Source organism: Neurospora crassa, linkage group II, assembly GCF_000182925.2.
Source record: "Neurospora crassa OR74A linkage group II, whole genome shotgun sequence".
Lineage (NCBI taxonomy): Eukaryota > Fungi > Ascomycota > Sordariomycetes > Sordariales > Sordariaceae > Neurospora > Neurospora crassa.
The window spans coordinates 3,290,006-3,309,042 of NC_026502.1; the positions used below are offsets into that span (position 1 = coordinate 3,290,006).

The following is a 19,037-nucleotide window of genomic DNA, read 5'->3' on the forward strand; positions in this document are numbered from 1 at the left end:
CGACACCCGTGACAGACATCAATCAATCAGGGAACATGATGACGTGTACATCGGTGGCCTATCCGAACTTCGGGAACGACGAAACGAAGACCAAGACGAAAGACTAGAAAATGAGAGAGAGAGGGAAGAATGAAAGGGGTATCGGAGTTTTTCAAACGAATATTCCTCCGTGATTTTGGCTCAACGATGGACCTGCCCAGACGAAGACAAAGACAAAACCGCCCCGAAGAAGGTTGACCGGATGAGCAACTGACCGACTGACAACGGCCAAGAACGGCCAAGGACCGACGACCAGAAGCAAGAGAAGAGGTCAAGAGTAACATCTCTCTTTCCTTTGAGTCATGGCCTTTTTTTTCTGTTCCATCCTTTCAAGGACGGCGGCGTTCCGGCCTCTGTCTCCTGCGCTCTTGACGTCTCAACTCCTGAGGCGATCGATACCACCCATCATTATCCGGCGGAGTCAGCGGGCCAAGTGGTCCGCTTTGCCGACCCTGGCTTTGGCCATGTTGGTGGTACCTCTCATATGACACCGACCCCGGCGTGCCGGGGATCCTCAACTGCGGCGGCAGCTCCGTGTAGTTCCTGATGTCCTCGTACACCTCATCTCCAATCTTGCCAAGGCGGTACAAGTGCGCGGCCATCCAAAAGTCCGGACGCATGCTCTCCAAAGTCAGGCGAGGGTCGTCAAAGATGTGATCGTGGATGTGCCACATACGTCGGAGGAAGTTCTGCTGGCGCTCGGCTTTGTCGGCGCGCTCGTCGACGGTGAATTCGTAGTCGTTGCAGAACCAGCAGACCAACCTGCTGGGCAATTGGTGGCTCAGGTGATGCAGGTGGTGGTTGATCCAGAGGTTCCCCTCGCTGATATGAAATTCTTCGTCGCAGTTTAGAATGCCGCAGAACTCGCACCATAGTTCGTGGGCGTCTGGATCAGAGCCGCCTGAGGGCCCGTTGATTCCTACCCAAGGGGACCGATCAGGACCTCGAGTTGGGGCGGTGAGGTCCGTGGACGATCGCCTTGAGGGTGCAGTGGATGTGGTGTAATTGGAATCGGTGACGGACGAGTCGTCATCATCGTTGTACCTGTCATATGAGGACTGTCTTCTCTGTCCAGTGCTGTAGCTCCTGGAGTAGTCCTCTATGTGCTCTGCTGAGGTATGGTACGACATCGCGGGGTTGGCCAGAGTGGGATGGCGATGAAGGTCAGTCGGACAAGCGGCAGCGGGGAAGTCTTGGATAGGGAAGGGTAAGCAAGTGTTCTGCTTCCTCCAACGTGGGGGTCCCTTCGAGGTCTGGAAACCAGGCTGGGTGAAACGTTCCGTTGCGGATGACGATGAGCCAAATCCGGTTATAAAGATGTCACTTGTTGTTCTCTGTCGTTTAGGTCAGAACATGGACTCTCATAGATAAACCAAAGCTGGTGACACCGGAGAAAAAGAGCCACTGGATCTCATCTTCGACAGAAAAGCAAACGCGAACAATAAAAAAGAAGAGAGGATGCTAAGAGGGTATCCTGGGGTACAGGCGCTGGGACAAGTGCTTGGGGTGCACGCAGCGAGCCCATCGTGGTAGCCAGCACTGTGTATAGGTGCCATTGCCGAGAGACAGAGAGTGGGGGGATATGCATGGTTCTTACTTGAGAACGGGAACACTTACATTAGCGAATCGAGTGTTTCCGTAGGTGGGAATTGCAGTTGTGTACCACAAGCTCTCGAAAGCTCCAAGTGGCACTTGATGGGATCGCGATAGAAAAGAGCTGCTAGCTAGTAGCTGGGAGTCAAAAGAATTCGGGGTTTATGTTATCTTGGAGTAGGAAAAAGTGTTATCGAAAAGACGAAGAGACGTTCTGGGAAGACTTGAGCAGCCGGTGGAAGCTGAAATATATAGCTTCGGAGCTTGGAAGTTGAAGGGAACTTGACGTCCGTCGTGGGTTATGTTCTAGATGGAAGTTGAGGAAGCAATAGTCATTCTTCCATGGAAAAAGGAAGAGGTAATTGGGCCGATGGAGATGTTATATCGCGAGCTCTCAGTGTCCTCACCTCTCCCCGGTTTCCCATTCGAAAGCTTCCCGTCTTTTACCTGAATTGCACTCATATGACCACCTCCTCAGGTCGCGTATGGCAAGTGAGCCTAATGCGCGTCCACAACATCAAACTCGAATATCTCACCCTTCCCTCACCCTTCCCTCACCGGCCCACACACCCACCACGAGTCCGTGGGGTGTATCACCATCGGGTCGGGCCTCTGTTTCTCTTCCTTAGATCAGGACGGCTAGTTGGATATTCCAAATTTTGTTGTTGCCCCGCCCTTTTCCCCATTCTCCCCCCTTGTCGAGCTGATTCCCGTTTTGCCCGACTGAAATTTTGGGAGCTGGTTGGTTTCCCGGTTGTTTCGCGCGTTTTCTGGCCTCTTGAAGAGAGACAACACATCTTTTGTCTAGTGGAATATAAGTTTCGGGAGGAGGGGTAAAAGGGGCAAATGGTACTCGGGACGGATGTACCTCTGGCACTAGCTCTTTAGTGTCTTTTTTTTTTATTCCTCCTCCAAGATGCCTACCCAGCGACCATGATCAAACCAAACACTTGACTGGCGACAAACATGTGTACCTCGGATGGGCTAATCCATTCGAGCGGAATGATCAACTTCACAATGAAACGTGATGTCGTGCCAGTGCCAGCCAGACGGGCGTGTTATCCGCATTTGCCTTTGCCGGTGATCCCCTTTCTTTTCCATCTCATCTCTGACGACAGACAGGACAAGAGGAAGGTTGGGCTACAGTTGGCAGGGGCATATGGTAAGGTCATCCAGGTTTAATCAAGCGGCCATCATATACCCGGAATGGAAACGCGGCGAGAAAAAGATTTGCGATGCCGATGCGTCTCCTACTTCCTCTTTCTCGGAGACGGCATGCAGTCCAAATGAAAGCCTGTAAGACTTTCTCCCCAACCTGCTCTGCAACACAGCACCTGTTCGCCTTTTTCTTAGTCAATGAATGGGATACATGGTGGGTGTGCGGAGAACCTGCAGTGGACGCCGAACAAGGGGGAGAAAAAAAGAATGTTTGGTGAGGTGGCTTGAGATGATGTGGCTTTCGTTGCTGCTTCATACGATATGCAGGTTTTGAAAAAAGCAATGCGGTAGTGCAGCATACAATAGTCTGCAGGTTCAGACCCGTTCGTTCGAGGAACTGAGTGGATGTCTGCAGCAGCGTAGCATAACTGACGGGATGGAGACGGTTGCCGAATATTGATTTCACATTGTGAAACCAAGGAGCTACTATCAGCCATATCCAAAGTACCCATAACTCCACGCGGGTGTAAAACCCCTTTGGTACGTTTTCGTTTGGTTGACTCTTCAATTGGATTCCACGAGTGATGTTCATATTCGCTCGGCAGGGTATCTTCCCTTCCCTTTCCCCCCTCATTGTTGTCTTTGCCGCATCTTCGGATCGTGGAACACGTGGCAGCGTACCTACGTCGTGAACCTCTATATGGAATGTTCTGCGATGGGTTCACAGAACCCCTATCCCCAGAGGAAGCCAGAGATATGCGACAAGAGATCACGCCTTTGCATCTGGAGCACGTACAGATATCTACGTGGCACCTTTCAGTCGGCTTGCATATCCGGCTTACCAGCCAATCCGTGTTGAGAATAGAAAAAGCCAACATGTGAAGATAGTTAGTCAATCCAATCGCGAAGCTATCCAGTGCGTTGGGTAAGCATCTTCGCCAGGAGAGTCTAAGTGCTTGCATCTTCAACTCGCATAGATGTGCTTGTGACCCATGGCTCGGTGTTGCGGATTCCTGATGACCACTTTGTTTGGCATCGGTCAATCCCAAGCTAAGATGGATAATGCCTATCGAGAAACGTCGCATATGCGGAAAGGTTGAAATCCAGCCATCTCTTTAGTCAATCCTTCACAACCTTGCTTGGTATCAATTGGTATAGGCCAACAGCTCACCCGGTGAAGAAGGTTTCATCGTAGGAATATCTTTCACATGAACTGCGAAGAAGAACGTATTCCGATACCCTTCTGACCACCCTCTTCTTCTTTTGACAAGCAGGGGTGCACGGTGGGGGACGGGATCAGCTCCGGGTCAGCTCCCGGAGATGCAGAGAGACAAAAGGATGGGTGGGAAATGGGTAAAGCGAAATGGTATGTAGTCATGCCAAGAAGACCGCAAAGAATTCGGAAGACGTGGGCTTCCCGGAAGAGCTGGGTTGCATGTCACGGCGCCGAAATGGCGATCCCCTGGTGATAATCAGTAACCACCATCTGGCTTTTGCATCACCAACCATGCCAGTTGCTAGCCTTAAGGGGCATTTGGTAGCGCGAAAAAAAGGATATTGAGGCTCCGCTAGCCCAAATCAAATGATGAAGCTGAAAGTCCCATCCTCTGACAAAATGATGATTGGTGCGTCAGTTATCACAGTTCTCCTCTTCATGCGTGGAAGATGTCTCCTGCGTGTCTTCAATCCATGTTCATGCGGATGGACACGCGGTGCTATTGCTGTCCTTGAGTGGCAGATGCTTACGGAGAAGAGGAACATCTCACAGACTTATGGCGTTCCTCATCCTGGGACTTCCGTCAGTTGTTTTTTCGGTAGGGATAGTCGCTGCATAACCTGACACGTCTTTTGGGGGGCGAGACGTCCACATGGCCTTGAGTTGAGAGGGAGTTGATTGAGGTGTGACGTGATTCTCTCCGAGCTCCAAGAGATGCGAGGTTCTTCCCCAGATAGCCGGCTCGTGCCCGACACGAAAACTCTCGCCACGGCGCGGGGCTTGCATTTCTTCCCCATGTAGTTAGGCTGTCGGCTTCGGTACGTTGGGCATCAACTCATCAACGTGCCGAATTGGTGGTGGGTAACCGCTTCGTTCCGGGCCGCGGAAATAACTCCTGCACAACGTCCCTTCCAGAACCAATAATCGACATATGAAGAACATTATACCGCGGCCAGTAATGGCACCGAGCAGGAGTTGTTAATCTGTTGATCTTGTTGCCGGATTCGTTCGCGAACTTTAGCTCGTTTCATCTGGGACCGCAAGCTCGTCAACCACAAAGTGGCAGACAGGAAGATCGCTTAAAATTATCGAATCGGTCGTTGGAGCATTGCTTCACACTTCCGGGCTGCAAAGCACCCTGGCTTTGGTGATGACATTGGTCCATTGGAGCTGCCCACCGCTTTCGTCACCCTGTTTGATGATGCCTGGAAACGTGACGCAGCAGATTTCCCTATCCGACAAGTTCTCCTCGTCCTCGCCACCGATGTCTTCCATCGTGGCTGCATCGAAAAGCACTCGTTGATGTGGCAGAATCTCAGGCATGTTGACCTTGAATATGGCTTTCTGGACGACGAGAAGCCGTGACATGTCGATCGCGCCGTTGACAAGATGTCTCAGCCCCTGATTCCGTGCCTCAATAGCTTTGGTATCGACTTCCGTGATATCACCTAGTAGATTATTGGTTTTGTTGACGAAGGCGTCGATAATGGCGGCTGTCTCGGCTTGTAGCTTCTGGTCGGCTTCCCGTTTCAGGATGGAAAGAGTCAAGGCGCGCCACTGGTTGATAGACTCGGGTGTTGATACTGGGTAAGCCAAAGAGGTCAGTTCCAATCCCATCTCCAAGGGTCCATGGAATGTACCATACCGATTGCCCCAAGCATTTCCTCTGTCTCCCTAACCACCCGCTCCTGCTTCCCGGTCAAGCCAACAAAATAAGCCCGAAATACCATCTCCACCAACAGCCTCGACACCACACTCTGTATCAAGTGTATTTTGCCACCCATGCCTAATATCTCCTCAAACATGGGCACCACCTTCTCCAACTCCTCCATCCGCACCCCCTCCAACCCTTCAGTCTTGACCTTGGCCCTCCTGAAATTCACCAAGACCCAATTTTGCAACTCATTTCCAAGCTTCGCCATGGCGGCCCCAAGCACCTCATCACTAACCTGCTGCGCCGCCCCTGTCGCTTCCGCCCGCGTGCTATTGCTCACCCACTCCTTCAGCCCGCGCATCTGCCGTCGCAGGTCGCGGATCTCGTCCTCGCGCTCGCGCAAGCTCTGCTGGGCGGCGTTCCAGTCGGAGCGGAGCTCGTCGCGTTCGGTGCGGAGGGCGTCGGCTTCCAGCCGTAGAAGGCGTAGCTCGTGGGCGGTGGTGGATGTCAGCGAGGAGAAAGAGGAGAGCGAGGAGGAGGCGTTGGTGAGAGCGTCGAGGGTCCGTTGGTACGAGAGCTCGAGGTGGGCTATGCGGTCGTCTTTTTGCTTGAGGAGGTCCTCGGTTGTTGTGGGTGTAGGTGTTGTTGATCTTAGTGCGGGTATGGGTGAGGGCGAGGTTCTCATGCTTGAACTGGAGCTGGAGGGGTCTGTTGTAGCTGTAGTTGTGTTTGTATTTGTAGTGGTACCTCCCTCCGTAACCATGAATCTAGTCCCGCGCGGCGTGCTTGTGCTACTACCGAGGGCATCGGGAGAAGGACAAGGAGAGAGTGCTGCTCGCGCCGGCGGAGCTATGGCTTGAGCCAAGCTACCTGGTCGTGGACTTCGAGTAGCACTTCTTGATGGTGATGTTGACGGAGAGCCAGCATTTCGTAGACTGCGCACGAAGGAAGGACTGCGAGGACTCTCTGAAGAAACGCGGTGTTTCTCCGGGGTTCCCAGAGTCTTACGAGGCATATTGATGGTGTGTACACAGTAACTTTGTGTGAACAGAGAAGACACGCTCGAGTAATTACCGTAACGCGAAAAGAAAAAAGAATGCGCTCTGATTTTTGCTTTGCTCGTTACGCGACATGCTGATCTGCAATGTCTCGTTGTAAGATCGATGTTGTCGTCGTCGTAGCCGCGCTTGCTGTTGAGGCCAATGTGGGCGATTGTTGTTGCCTAGAGAGCCGGAGGTCCAAATATCACACTCAGCGGCCTAAATCCCAGTATAGCACTGCAGCCTTCCTTGTGCCTGCCCCTCGGCTCCTAAACAATCAAGTGGGATTCATAAAGTCGAGTCACTCTTTCCCACCAGAAGAGTTCCATTCTGTTCATCAGCTGGTTCGGTTAGCTTCAGCTCTGCGTCGTTCACGCCTGCCGTTAACAAGTCCCGTGGTCCTCTTAACCCCTGTCAATCCTGCCTGCCACTTTACGGCTTCGGCACTCCTTCCAAAAAAGCGGGGCCCTTCGATGAATGGGACACGACAGGGATCATGGTCTGTTGCCGTGCCCTCAGCAACGTTCGGCGGGCAGCTCCGTTGAACAAAACATGGCATTCAGGGGTTGACCCATGGAAGCCCCTCTGCCCCTCTCTCCTCAGGCCGAACTTGTAGTGTGGTGTATGTATGTACTTGTACGTACAATGTACAGCTTCGGAGCTTACACACAGTAGATACAACCGTGGGAAGAAGAGCCCAAGCACGATACATAGTGTACATGTAAGTACGATAGCCTAACGGGAGATCTACGGCTACATCTCTTTCGCTTCATTCCATCTCTCTCGCACAAGACGAGTTAGCGTGGCTCGTGGATCCCTCGGGCCTTTGTCGGACTGGATCGAGGAATACCGATTGCCAGTACATCTCTTTCTTTTGACTAGTATATAATTGTGGTTCATCAATCTCTAAAGCCCACGTATGTTTTCAAAACTCAATCTCCTCCTCAACCTCATAAGCCTCGTCAACCACCACCCCATCAACCATCTCCTTCTTCGCCCCCATCTTGCAAATAGCCACCTTTTCCACCTTGACGCCCTCCATCCACGTATACTCCTCATACCTCTCCAGAATCTCTCTCGCGTCTATCGTCAGTCTTTCCCTTTTATTTCCCCCTCCTCTTCTATGACCGTGGTGACCGTGGTGACCATGGCCTCCCTTCTTTCCTCCTCTGTTGCCCACTGCTTGCTGCTGGTCCCGCCCCTTGACGTAAATCGTATTAACCACCGTAGCATGCAACAAAAGTGGTCTCCCGCCTTCCTCCATCATCAACCCCCTCTGCACGAACTCGGCTTTAACCTCCTCGCAAAAGCGCTGGAGGTGGCCAAGTGGGTCAACGGGCGGGGCGTAGAGTACCGCTGCTTTGGAAGGCGATTGCATCGAGTGAAGACCCCTTAACGTGATCTTCGGATGTTCCTCCTCCTTCATCTCCATTTCAGACAGAGATCGAGGTTGGACGTCCCTAACAGCCGTCCCCATCCCAGCCTCCAGCCCCTCGTCTGAAACTTCTGCCGTCCCAATAGCAATAGGTGCACCACCACCATTACCGTTTTCAACATCCCGCGGCACCGGCACCGCCGTCGCTTGCGTCTGTGACTCCCTCAGTACCCCTTGCCAAATCTCTTTCAACTTCAAGCTCTTCAGCAAAGCTTTGGCCTCCTCCAACTTCCTCAAGCCACTCAAACTTTCATTTTTTCCACTTGCTTCCGGCTGTTCCTCACCACTGCCACTGCCACTCCTACTTCTGCTCCTGTCTCTACCCCGGGAATCTTCTTGCGGCCCGTTTCTTCGCCCCTTTCCATTAGCCCCAATCCCGCTGCCAGCTCCTCCTCCTCCTTCTTCTTCTTCCTGCCCCTGCCTCTGTCTAGCCGGTTTCCCAACCTTGGGCTCCATAAAACTCATAACCCCTAACGTCAAATGCACAGTTCCCACAGGCCTGATGGCTTGCTCGGGCACCGGCAGCGCTCCGTATGCGCTGGAAGGGTTGGGCGCCGTCACTTCCTCCCTGAAGGCGGCTAGGCTGCGTGTGAGGTGAGGCCGGGAGGCCGTGGTGACGAGGGGGATGCAGAGGAAGTGGGTTGGGGGTGGTTTCGGCGGCATTTTGTTGGGTTTCTTGTTTTGGTTATTTTCAGTGTTGTTGTTGTTGTTGTTGTTGCCTTTTCGTCCACCTTTGCCTTTGGACTTGGCTGTATCCTCGCCCGCAGGCTGTTGCTGTTGCTCCTGCTCCTGAGGTGGTGCTAGTTCTGATGGTGGTGATGACGATAATAATGTAGACGCGGCTGGGACTGCTGGTTGTGGCTGTCTCTTTGACTCTTCCATTCTGGTAATGGGTGATTGGTGGACAACCTGGGCTATCTCCTGGTTGGAACAGTGATCGGGTATGGTAAAAGTCCAGGGCTCGGTATGGCTAAAAAAGTAAATCAGGAAGCGAGTTGGAAGAGTTAATGATCGGTTTTGTTTGAGTGTCCATCAATATCCGGTCGTGGATGTGGACGTTAGATTGGTCGGCGAACTGGTGTAGATCTGGGTTCGGTGTTCGATGAAGTTGATTTCATTGCCGGCCGGTGGACAATCAGTCGGAGCTCCGTCAGTCTTGTCGCTGGTGGCGTTTCTTCCATGTCGAGAATAAACGGAGCTGAGGCCCGTGCGTTTTCGAGCCAACCATTTTTACCGGAAGTCTCCGAGCCATAAGTAATGTCTAAGACCTTGCCTTTCTCCCTTATCACAAGAACGAACTCTTAAACAGTTAGCCCAACCACTACCCCTGACGGACAGGACAACTTGAGGATGTTACATGATTTGTACTATCTGTATGAACCGGATCCGATACCCGGGAAAGCGCTACTAACAAAGGCTACTCTTGTCTTTAAGAACCGTGACTACCTCCCTGATCCACCAAGCGACAAACAACGTATTGAACATCCCGATATTCTACCAAGCAAAAGGGTCCGAAACAGAGACCATGCTAGAATATCTCTCCCGCCTATACCTCGGGATGGTGAGCCTGCTATTTCTCAAAGCCTTCGCGTAAACATCCCACAATGCCCTTTTCAGCGCCCCCATGAGCCAGAGCCGTGCGTCTGATTCGCAGAACGCCGTCGGTGCGCAATGCCCACGTGTAGTGATCATGGCTCCCATAGCTCCAAGCCCTGCGGAATGGCTAGATCTAAATGGCCCCTGAATTCTATTCCGATTCGCGTCTTCTAGACTGCTGTACCTTTTGTTTTCCTCCCGCGCCCTGACATCTCGACCTACTCGCCCGGAGGAGTGCCATACTGTCGTGTCGCCGAAGCTGTTCCAACGTAGGCAGGCAGGCAGGCAGGCAGGCAGGCATGCTTGCCTTCGTCGCCCAAGAAAAGCGCCAGATATGAGCACGGCAAACCAGAGGGAAGTGTTGTGAATCATCCGGAATCCCACTATTCGTCATCTGGCTGGAAGAAGCCGTGTGTTTCGTTCAACATCATGTCCGCCAGCACGTTTTTGTCGTTCCTGGCTGTCTTGAGAGCAGCCTGAATCTTCTCCAGGCAAACTTGTTCGTTGGGCTCCGCAGCTCCATCGACAGTGAGCTTGTGACCGTATTGTTGGATGATTTGGCACGAATCCCTGATCTTGTTGAAACCGAGGGTGGCTGAAGAACCCTTCAAGAAATGGCCCAGACTCGACAGCGTCTCGAGCCTCTTGCCGTTGTCGAGCTTCTCATTGTTCCTGATCAACCAACCCTCGTATTAGCTCCGGGGGTCCTCGAGAAGCATCAAGTCAAGCTCGCACAGCATGAAAGCGCCGAAAGAGGACAGTGCGGCCCTGATCCGGCCCAGAGCACTTACAAAACCTCCTCAATCTTGACAAAGGTCTCCTCAGCTTGGTCAAAGAAGTTGGTGACCAAGGACTTGCTGAACTCGCGCTTGTCGTCATCGTCCATCTCTAGGATCTGTTCAAAGATCCCATTGTCGACGTGCTCTCCGAAATCCGGCATTATGTCTTGATCTTCCTGTGTATTTGCGCTCGTGGTTAGTTGCCGATCGGAAAGAGGAGTAGACCCAAAGCTGCACCATGTCGACGAACCCTATCGTCATCGTAATGTGAATGCATGGTGGGCTGCGGAAACCGAATGCAATGCAAAGCGCGTTGACGTAATGGAACCAGAGAAAAAAAAAAGTTTAGGAGAGGAGTTCAACCCGGACAAGACCGGATAAGGGGGGAGGGGAGGGGGGAATGGGGGGAAAGGGAGGGCCTTATTTTCTTCTTCCTTCTCACCCCGAGCTGAAAAGTGCTCGCGACTCGTGTGTGAACACACCAAGGTGGAAATTGTGCATGTGTGTAATGTAATGCCTGGGGACTGTATGTGGCACGAACCTTGTGAAGAGGGGACCCGGGCGTCTGCTGATCTGGAACGGGGAGGGATCGGGGGCGCGGGGAAGATGCAGAATACAGAAATGCAGATGGAGAAGAGGCTCGAAGAGGGAAGGCTTACACGACGGGGTCGAGGTCAGTTTCGAGGTACAATGGAAACTGAAGAGACAGCACGGTGACGAAGATGATGGGAGTGCGGATGTTTTGTCGAAAACGGGCGGCGTCACACAGGAGAAACTTACATGTACAGGCCGTCAAAGGGACGGCGAGCGGGCTGGACAAGAGGCGGGCGGCGTCTGACGGACGGACTAGCGACAGCAGATTGCGAGAGGAGACGGCGTTGACAGGGGTGAGATTTTCGAGATTCTTATTTGCGCGCGTCACCGGAGACAGCGAGGAGGTGCGGAGTGAGGGTGGGGCCCAGCTTCTTAGTATAACGGCGACAAGCACACTGAGGTGGAAGAAGGGTTCAGAGCAGATGCTGGAAAAGGCAGCACCAGAAAAAAATAAGAGGGTCACTTTTGTAATGGAGGCGACGAGAACCCGTTCAGCGGCTAGGTCCTGGGCGACGATCCCACCGGAACGCAGACCAATGGGCAACAACGGGCAGGGCAACGAGGGCAACGGCGGGGGGTACACTTGGGAGGGGCTTTGGCTTTGTCGTCGGACAACAACGGGCAGTTAGTTGGAGGTTGATGAGGCAACACAGCCTTGACGTTTTTGGGTTGAATATGTCAAAATGTTTCGAGGGACGTGGTCGATGTTGATGTTGATGTTGATGTTGGATTGAATTGTTGGTGGTGTGCAGGTTGGGAAAGGTCAGAGGCAGAGAGAAAGTGTGCTCAATGACGAACGAGGTGACGGGAAGTGCTTGGTCTTGAGGGTTCAATGTGACGTTAGGTTGAACGGCATGGAGGAACTCGCACAGGAACCTGAAAAGGGCACGGGCAGTCAACAGCTGAGGTGCTGAGGTTGGGACAGAAGAGACGGAGATGGACTTGATACTATTAGCTGCCTGACGTGGGAGATGGGCAGCATGCCCGGACAACCTCAACGAGAAGAAGATGAAGAAAAAGCGAAAAAGGGTCCTCCTTCCCAGGGCAGCAAGACCCTCCTCCCGTCATGCCTCGAGGTTCTAACTGCAAAATGTTTAGCTTTACCCCTCGCATGGTCGCGTGGTGGGTTTGGCCCAGAGGTTCCAGGTTCCGTGTGGAATTCTGGCGCCGGTGGGGTGGAGCGCCTAGTCGGGCTCCCTGGTACACTACGGACCACGCAGCCACGGTACCTCAAAGGTAACCAAAAGGCACAGATTGAATTGTGTACTTTTACGTATCAAAACCACTGCAGTGATACCACCTATATATCGCGTGCCTCAAGTATGATGACGCCCTATGCTATCGGGCTTTGTCAAACTTCCCAGCCGCTGGCGCCGAGCTGAACCACCTGAACGATCTGACTCAACTGGCAAAACGATGATCAAGGACTGCGAGGTTGTCACTAAGTCTCTGAGGCATCGGAATTGGTGGTTCATTGGCGATTAAAAAAAGGAAAACGATGAAAGATCCAGAATGGAGGGACCCCGAAATGATACGTCAGTTCCTGGTAGCCTTTCCTGCAGTGGCAGAAGCGGGGGAAGTGGAAGGACGCAAAGGAACAATGAAAAGAGCAGGTTGCTTCCACATCGTTACCCCAATTTCAATGTTAGTGATTTCTGGTACATTGCACGTATTTCACTAACTGGCTTGGGCCAATCTCGACGCCAAGTACCTGTAGTATGTACACACACAGCTCGTGTGAGCTGCCGCTTACACAGAAGGGTGGCAGGTACTGTACCTCAGTCCTCAGCTACTTCCAAGCTCCAAAAATGGTTGCCACAAATGTCTTAGGCCCTGATCGGCTCAAACTGTTCATGGAACAGTATGGAGGATTTAGTTACATCCTCTCCCTCTCGTGCCAAGTAATATGGGTGGATTAATGCGACCGTACCGATTTAGCGTTGCATTAGTGTAGCGATAGCCAAACCTAACCGTTTATAGTGTAGTTGGCCAAGGCCTGCTCACCGCCTTGTAGTGTCGCCTGAAAAACAAGGTTAGACCCCGCACTAATCCAATTTCCGGTATAATTCCGACTTACACGTAAAACACCAGCCAAAATACGTCCTATATCGAAAAGATAAACCCCTAAAATAAATATATAACTCTATTAAATAGTTTAAGCGGTTTACCGTTATCGTATTTACTAAATAGTAAAGGCGATGAGTAATAGAGTAGTTTTTGTAATATACTTTTGTAGCTACTTAATAATATTCTTAAACTGTTTAGTAATAACGATTAACTACTAGACTTCCCTACCCTCGACTTTAACGATAGTCAACTTATATACCCGGCCGACTATAGTTAAATTAATAATACCTAACCTTCCCAATTGTATTTACTCGATAATAATTAGTGATTTGGGGTGGCATACGAGAACATATGCGTTGATTTTCTGCGGTGATTTTTCTTTTTTTTCGAATTTTTAATAAGAATACTGGATCAGAAGACGCACTTTCTAGATTGAACAGATCTGAACAGTTAGCATAGACGAAAGATAAAGAATAAAGGGCTAACCTAATAAGATAATGGACTGGAAGAGGTAGAAAAATAAGGATGATAAAAGGAAAGAAAAGGAAGGGGAAGACATCGAACTTTAGAAGACAAGATAACAAATCATTACAATATTCAATTCATCGCTATACTAAATAATCAGTCTTTTAATTTTAATTCTTAGTAGAAAAAGAATAATTTACTTTTAATAATCTCTAATCATCTACCTCTATTTACCTATTATATTAAATAATCATTTATCCCTCTCGAGGGAATATCCACTTATTTCTCTATCTACCTCTAGGAAGAGGATGCCAAAAAATCTAATAACTATCCTTACTTTCCACCGAAAACTAAACATTAAACTATATAATAAGATACATAATATTAATAAACCGTATCTAGCTTAATACCTCCTATTTCAACCTTCCGAAAAAGGTTTAAAAATTATTTACTACCTAACTCTACCTAATTAAACATCCAAGAACTATAATCCTTATAATAATTATAGTAGTATTAGTATTATTATTATAATCTTCTTACTATTTTAAATTAATAATAAGGACGAAATAAGTGCTAAACCCTGTACTAAACTGGCTAAAACAAATATAGGAACTTTGTAATTTCCTACCCTCATTGAGGTTTGCCCGATAATTATTAGCGAGGCCTAATTAATCGTTATAGAAAAAGTTTAAATAGCCTTATTTTAAAAAAGTATAAAGATCCTTAGTACCAGATATTCGCTATAGTCTAGGGCCCTCGATAATATCCAATATACAACTATATTAATAGCCGTACTAAGATCGCTGATAATATAATTAATTAGTAGTTATCCGACTACTATTCGAATATAATATTAGAGTACGGATAATAAAATAAATAACTAATAAGAAAGATATACGAACGAATATCCGAACAACGATAATTGAACGTAAATAAGTATAAACGAAAGATAAATTACTAAATAGTAATAGCTCAATTATATAACCTAATAAATAAATAAATATCCAATTAATAGTATCTAAATAAAAGTAAAAATAGAATAGACGATTAATAGGCTACTTAAGCAGTAATTTAATTAAAAAACTATCTAAGAATAATAAGTAATAAAAGAATCCGCCGATAAACTAAAGTAAATATCGACTTTAGGCCTTTAGGAACTAATATCCTTAAATTTATAATATATAGCCTTTACCTAAGTGTAAAAAGATTAGATAATACCTAAACCCTTTTTCTTCAAAAACTTATAATTAATCCCTAAAAGGAAGGGTATTAATTATTACCTCCAAACTCTTCCTTTATATAATATACTAGTAATAACTATAAATAGACTTTAAGGATCGTAATTATTACCATTATTATATTTCAAGAACTAAAAGGAGGTAATTAATTACTATAAATCCTTATCAGAGGGGCTTTAATAATAATATTATCGGTATAAATAGGAACTACCGCTCTCAAATACCAATAATAAAGGTAGAAAGGAAAAAAAGATAGAAAATAAAAACTAAAGAAGTTCCTTTTGCCTAAGAAAAAAAAGAGGAAAGGAATATTGAAAGAATAAGAAGAGAAGAAAACCGGATAGCGATTTCTAATTAGAGAGGGTACAATAATACCTAACCAATAAAAAAATAATTAAAAGGAAACTGGAAACCTTTAAATCCGAAAGAAAAGGAGGATAAAAAACAGATTAAATAATATACAAGTAGAATAAACAATACCAACAAGATCCAAAACAATAGAAATATCTTTACAATCTTAATTTCGCAAACTAATTAGAAAATATTAGATTAACCTCCTATATTAGTACTAGAACTATTCTTATTATCCTTTCTAAATCCTACTTTTCCTTCTTCTACCCCTATATTAGAAACTACCTTTTTCCCGTTTCTATAATCTAATTAATCTCCAACCCCTTTACTAATTCTATCGAAACTCCTATTACTAATCTTTTTTAAGAACCCCTTTATAAACCTAAATAAGAATAACCGCTATTAAATCCCTAACTACTACCGTAATAGCGAATACAACTAACCTACTATAAAAAACTTACTAATACATTTACCTAGCCCTATTTATACCCTATATTCGCATACCTTATCTACCTCTTCGCCTAATCTTTAAACCTAGCCTCCGCCTTCTTATATTATTCTTTTACAACCTATCTAATTACCTTTAAGACTTTATCGTACTAAATTAGAGACTAATTATTCCTAAGGCCTTAAACCTAAATAATATCCTCCAACCTACCAAAATCCTCGTCCTATTACCCCTACTTCTACCCCTTCTAATTATTATAAATATCCTTCTTCAAAACTATTAGGACCAAATATTATAATACCTAAATAGTCCGATTAATTATAGGAACCTAAATATAAAATATAATAAATATTAAATAATAACCCTTTAAGTAACAACCCACTTAAAGGTCTATCTAATATATACCTAGTATAAATATTAATAGGCAAGACTCTTATAGCTTCCTTTATAAAAGACTATACGCCTAAAATTAAATTTAAAAGGAAGAACATTACTATATACTTAGAGGAATTCGATAATAAGGTTCAAAGTTATTACCTCTCTAATAAAGCTAAATTAAATACCTAATACTAATAATATACCCTAAACGCTCGAAAGATTTATAGAAAAATAACAAAGGACGCTACTACTAAGGGTACTTAAATATAGAAAGAATTCTATCGTCGTCTTAAGTAAGAATTCTTAGCGCTGGACCCTAATTAAACGGATAGTAAAGTTACTATACTAAAAGTCTTCTATAGTAAATTAATTCCTTATAATAGAAAAAAGATTATTAAGGCCGTACTTAAACATTCGGTACTTCTAACGAAGTAACTAAAGAAAAAGAAGGATTTTATTTAATCTATAGCTATACGCAACTTCTATAAGAAGTTTACTAAGAAAACTAGAAGAATAATTATAATAATTATAGGCCTAAAAGAAAAAATCTACTAAATAACTTAATTATAGTTCTATACTAATATAATTAAGACTATTTATAAGTACTTCGACTTTGAAAATAGTATTAACCTTAGTAATAAGGAGGATAATTTATTAAACAATAATTTCAGCGGAACTTAAATTAAAAAGAAAACATTAGCAGTTACTAATAAAAAAAGCAACTTAATCAAATTAAATAGCAATTCCAATTAGCCTTCTCGTAAGAAAACTCCTTTAATAGCCTAAATTACTACTTTAATACCTATTACGTCCTATTTAACCGAGAAATCGGATATTAAAAAAATAACCGAAGAACTTAACCAAATAAGGATCCTACAATCCCAATTTAACGAAAAACTAGCAAAGAAATAGAAGGAGGAAGTTTAAATCAACTATTTATTAATAACTAATTAGAATAACGCTACTAGTAATAGGGGCGGCTATATAAGCGGCTCCTCTATAAGAGATAGAAGCGGAAAAAAAGGTAATAGAGGAGGCAATTAGAACCGTAGAGACTCTTACTAAGTCCATTACTACTAATATAATAGTAATTACTATTAAAACTAATATTAAAAAATAGTAAATAATATCTAAAAGAGTAAACTAACAATTTTCCGACCTTAGGATCCTACGTTAGACTTACAAATAACAATCGCTATTAAAACTAAGGAGGATTATAATAACTTTATTCCTAATAAGGCCTTAACCTTAACTACTAAAAATAGGAAGTTAAAACTTCTAACGCAATCCTAAATAGCCATCTATAAAACGTCTCCTAAATATAAAACTATCTTCGACTACTAGGAAAAGAATATTTAAGTACTAAAAAAGAAATACCATTTCGAACCCAAATTCTCCTTACTACCTAATAACGCCCATAGTAAATAGTAATAATAGAATAATAGTTCAAATACCTCTATAAACGTAATAAACACTAATTTATTAAAGTACTACTATATAACTAATAGATTAAATATTACCCAAAAAGTATACCGGAAATCTCCTACTAAGTATAAAATTATTATAATTTATTAAATACTAATAGAATACCCCTAGAACCTTAATAGCTATTTTATTAATTAATTACATATAATTAAGGAATATCCAATCCTACTACTATTCTAAGGATAAATACCTTAAGGCTTAGGGAATATATTAGAAGAATTTAATATTATAATTATAAAACCGTTACTACTTCTAATTAATAGTCTATTAACTACGCTTTTTAAGGATATACCGATATTAAATAGTAATATTATATCCGTTAAATAAGTACTTTCTTCCTTATACTATATAAAAGCCCCTATAAGTCCCTCCAATCAATTTAAATAATACGACCCTTCTATAATTTTTATAGAAATAACATATAATTAGGCCCGCCTTATTAAAAAGATATAATCTTTAAAACGTAAAATTAAAGGCACCTATTAAATACTAAATAGTATTATAATTAATTTAACGCTATTTATATAAAATACTAATATATAAGCATTTAATAAACAAATTACAAGCCTTATAAGAGAAACTTCTTTTCCCAACCGTCTACTTAAATAACTATAGTAATTAAATACTATTAATAATAGTACTACTATATTTAAAAGTAATTAGCCCCAACCCCCTTCCCTAGAAATTAACCAAACGCCTCTAGTAATACAACTAACGAAAATCCTTAAACCAATAATAAAAAATAAAATAATTAATCTACTAACCTCCAATTCTAATAAAGAGAATATATCAACCAAACCTAACGCTTCGTCTACAAAACCTACTAGAATTATTAATACCAACGCCGTTACGAAAGAAGCTATCCAATAGGTTAAAGACTAATACCCTCTTATATTTAAAATTATCGACTACAACATTCCCTATCGAATTAGGGAACTATATTATATAGATCAACGATTTACAATAGTACTAATTACTCTCATCCAATATAAAGCTAGCCTTAATAAGGAGAATATTATTAGAATCTCCTACAAAGGTAGTATAATAATTAATTAGTCGGAAGAAGCGAATTAAATTATTCCTATAACTCAATATAAAATTAATAGCATATCTATTAAAGGAATCCTAAACGACGGGAACAATACCCCGGACTCTACCGCAACCTCCGTCTATTACTTAAATTAAAAATTAAACAATATAATTAAACTTATCCGCAAAAATATATTAAAATCCGCCTTTAAATATATAACGGAGATAATTATTCTTATATAATTATACGCCTATCTATATAAACTCTCTTACCTATCGTATTTAGGAAATATAATAAGGATTTCTATTCTACCTACCTTATTTATCTCCTTATAGTAAAAAGGACTAAAAATTAGAACCCTCCTTAATACCGGTATAGAAGTAAATACAATTACTTATAATTTAACTAAGGAATATAATTTAGCTATTACTAATATTAGAGTATTAAATATAGATAGTAATAGCGGTAAAC

The 19,037-nt window shown here is 44.7% G+C and overlaps 5 protein-coding genes across 7 annotated transcripts; 1 reads left to right on the plus strand and 4 right to left on the minus strand.

The window, feature by feature from the left end:
* Positions 1 to 110: 110 nt before the first annotated feature.
* Positions 111 to 2,232, minus strand: NCU01493 (hypothetical protein; the record flags this gene model as incomplete). The annotated part of the gene is made up of 3 exons (XM_950833.3): positions 111 to 1,373; positions 1,657 to 1,770; positions 2,203 to 2,232. The coding sequence occupies 3 exons, from the start codon at positions 2,230 to 2,232 to the stop codon at positions 369 to 371; spliced, it is 1,149 nt and encodes a 382-aa protein (XP_955926.2). The 3' UTR covers positions 111 to 368.
* Positions 2,233 to 3,276: 1,044 nt separating this feature from the next.
* NCU01491 (hypothetical protein) lies at positions 3,277 to 7,034 on the minus strand. The gene is made up of 2 exons (XM_950831.2): positions 5,652 to 7,034; positions 3,277 to 5,589 (listed from the first exon to the last, which is right to left on the minus strand). The coding sequence occupies exons 1-2, from the start codon at positions 6,673 to 6,675 to the stop codon at positions 5,120 to 5,122; spliced, it is 1,494 nt and encodes a 497-aa protein (XP_955924.1). The 5' UTR covers positions 6,676 to 7,034; the 3' UTR covers positions 3,277 to 5,119.
* Positions 7,035 to 7,625: 591 nt separating this feature from the next.
* Positions 7,626 to 9,461, minus strand: NCU01490 (hypothetical protein; the record flags this gene model as incomplete). Its single annotated transcript, XM_950830.2, has 1 exon — positions 7,626 to 9,461. The coding sequence occupies exon 1, from the start codon at positions 9,015 to 9,017 to the stop codon at positions 7,626 to 7,628; it is 1,392 nt and encodes a 463-aa protein (XP_955923.1). The 5' UTR covers positions 9,018 to 9,461.
* Positions 9,462 to 9,464: 3 nt separating this feature from the next.
* Positions 9,465 to 11,454, minus strand: hpt-1 (histidine phosphotransferase-1). 3 transcript variants are annotated; one of them, XM_011395149.1, is made up of 4 exons: positions 11,291 to 11,454; positions 11,052 to 11,164; positions 10,523 to 10,686; positions 9,465 to 10,403 (listed from the first exon to the last, which is right to left on the minus strand). In XM_011395149.1, the coding sequence occupies exons 3-4, from the start codon at positions 10,669 to 10,671 to the stop codon at positions 10,115 to 10,117; spliced, it is 438 nt and encodes a 145-aa protein (XP_011393451.1). In that variant the 5' UTR covers positions 10,672 to 10,686; positions 11,052 to 11,164; positions 11,291 to 11,454; the 3' UTR covers positions 9,465 to 10,114. The 3 variants fall into 3 exon arrangements, with proteins under 3 accessions (XP_011393451.1, XP_011393449.1, XP_011393450.1); XM_011395147.1 differs by lacking the exon at positions 11,052 to 11,164 and having other exon boundaries at positions 11,170 to 11,319; XM_011395148.1 differs by lacking the exons at positions 11,052 to 11,164; positions 11,291 to 11,454 and adding an exon at positions 10,761 to 10,874.
* On the plus strand, positions 11,132 to 12,589 carry NCU01488 (hypothetical protein; the record flags this gene model as incomplete). The annotated part of the gene is made up of 4 exons (XM_950828.1): positions 11,132 to 11,183; positions 11,309 to 11,681; positions 12,060 to 12,329; positions 12,469 to 12,589. 4 exons carry the CDS (start codon positions 11,132 to 11,134, stop codon positions 12,587 to 12,589), a joined length of 816 nt encoding a protein of 271 aa, XP_955921.1.
* Between the last annotated feature and the right edge of the window lie 6,448 nt (positions 12,590 to 19,037).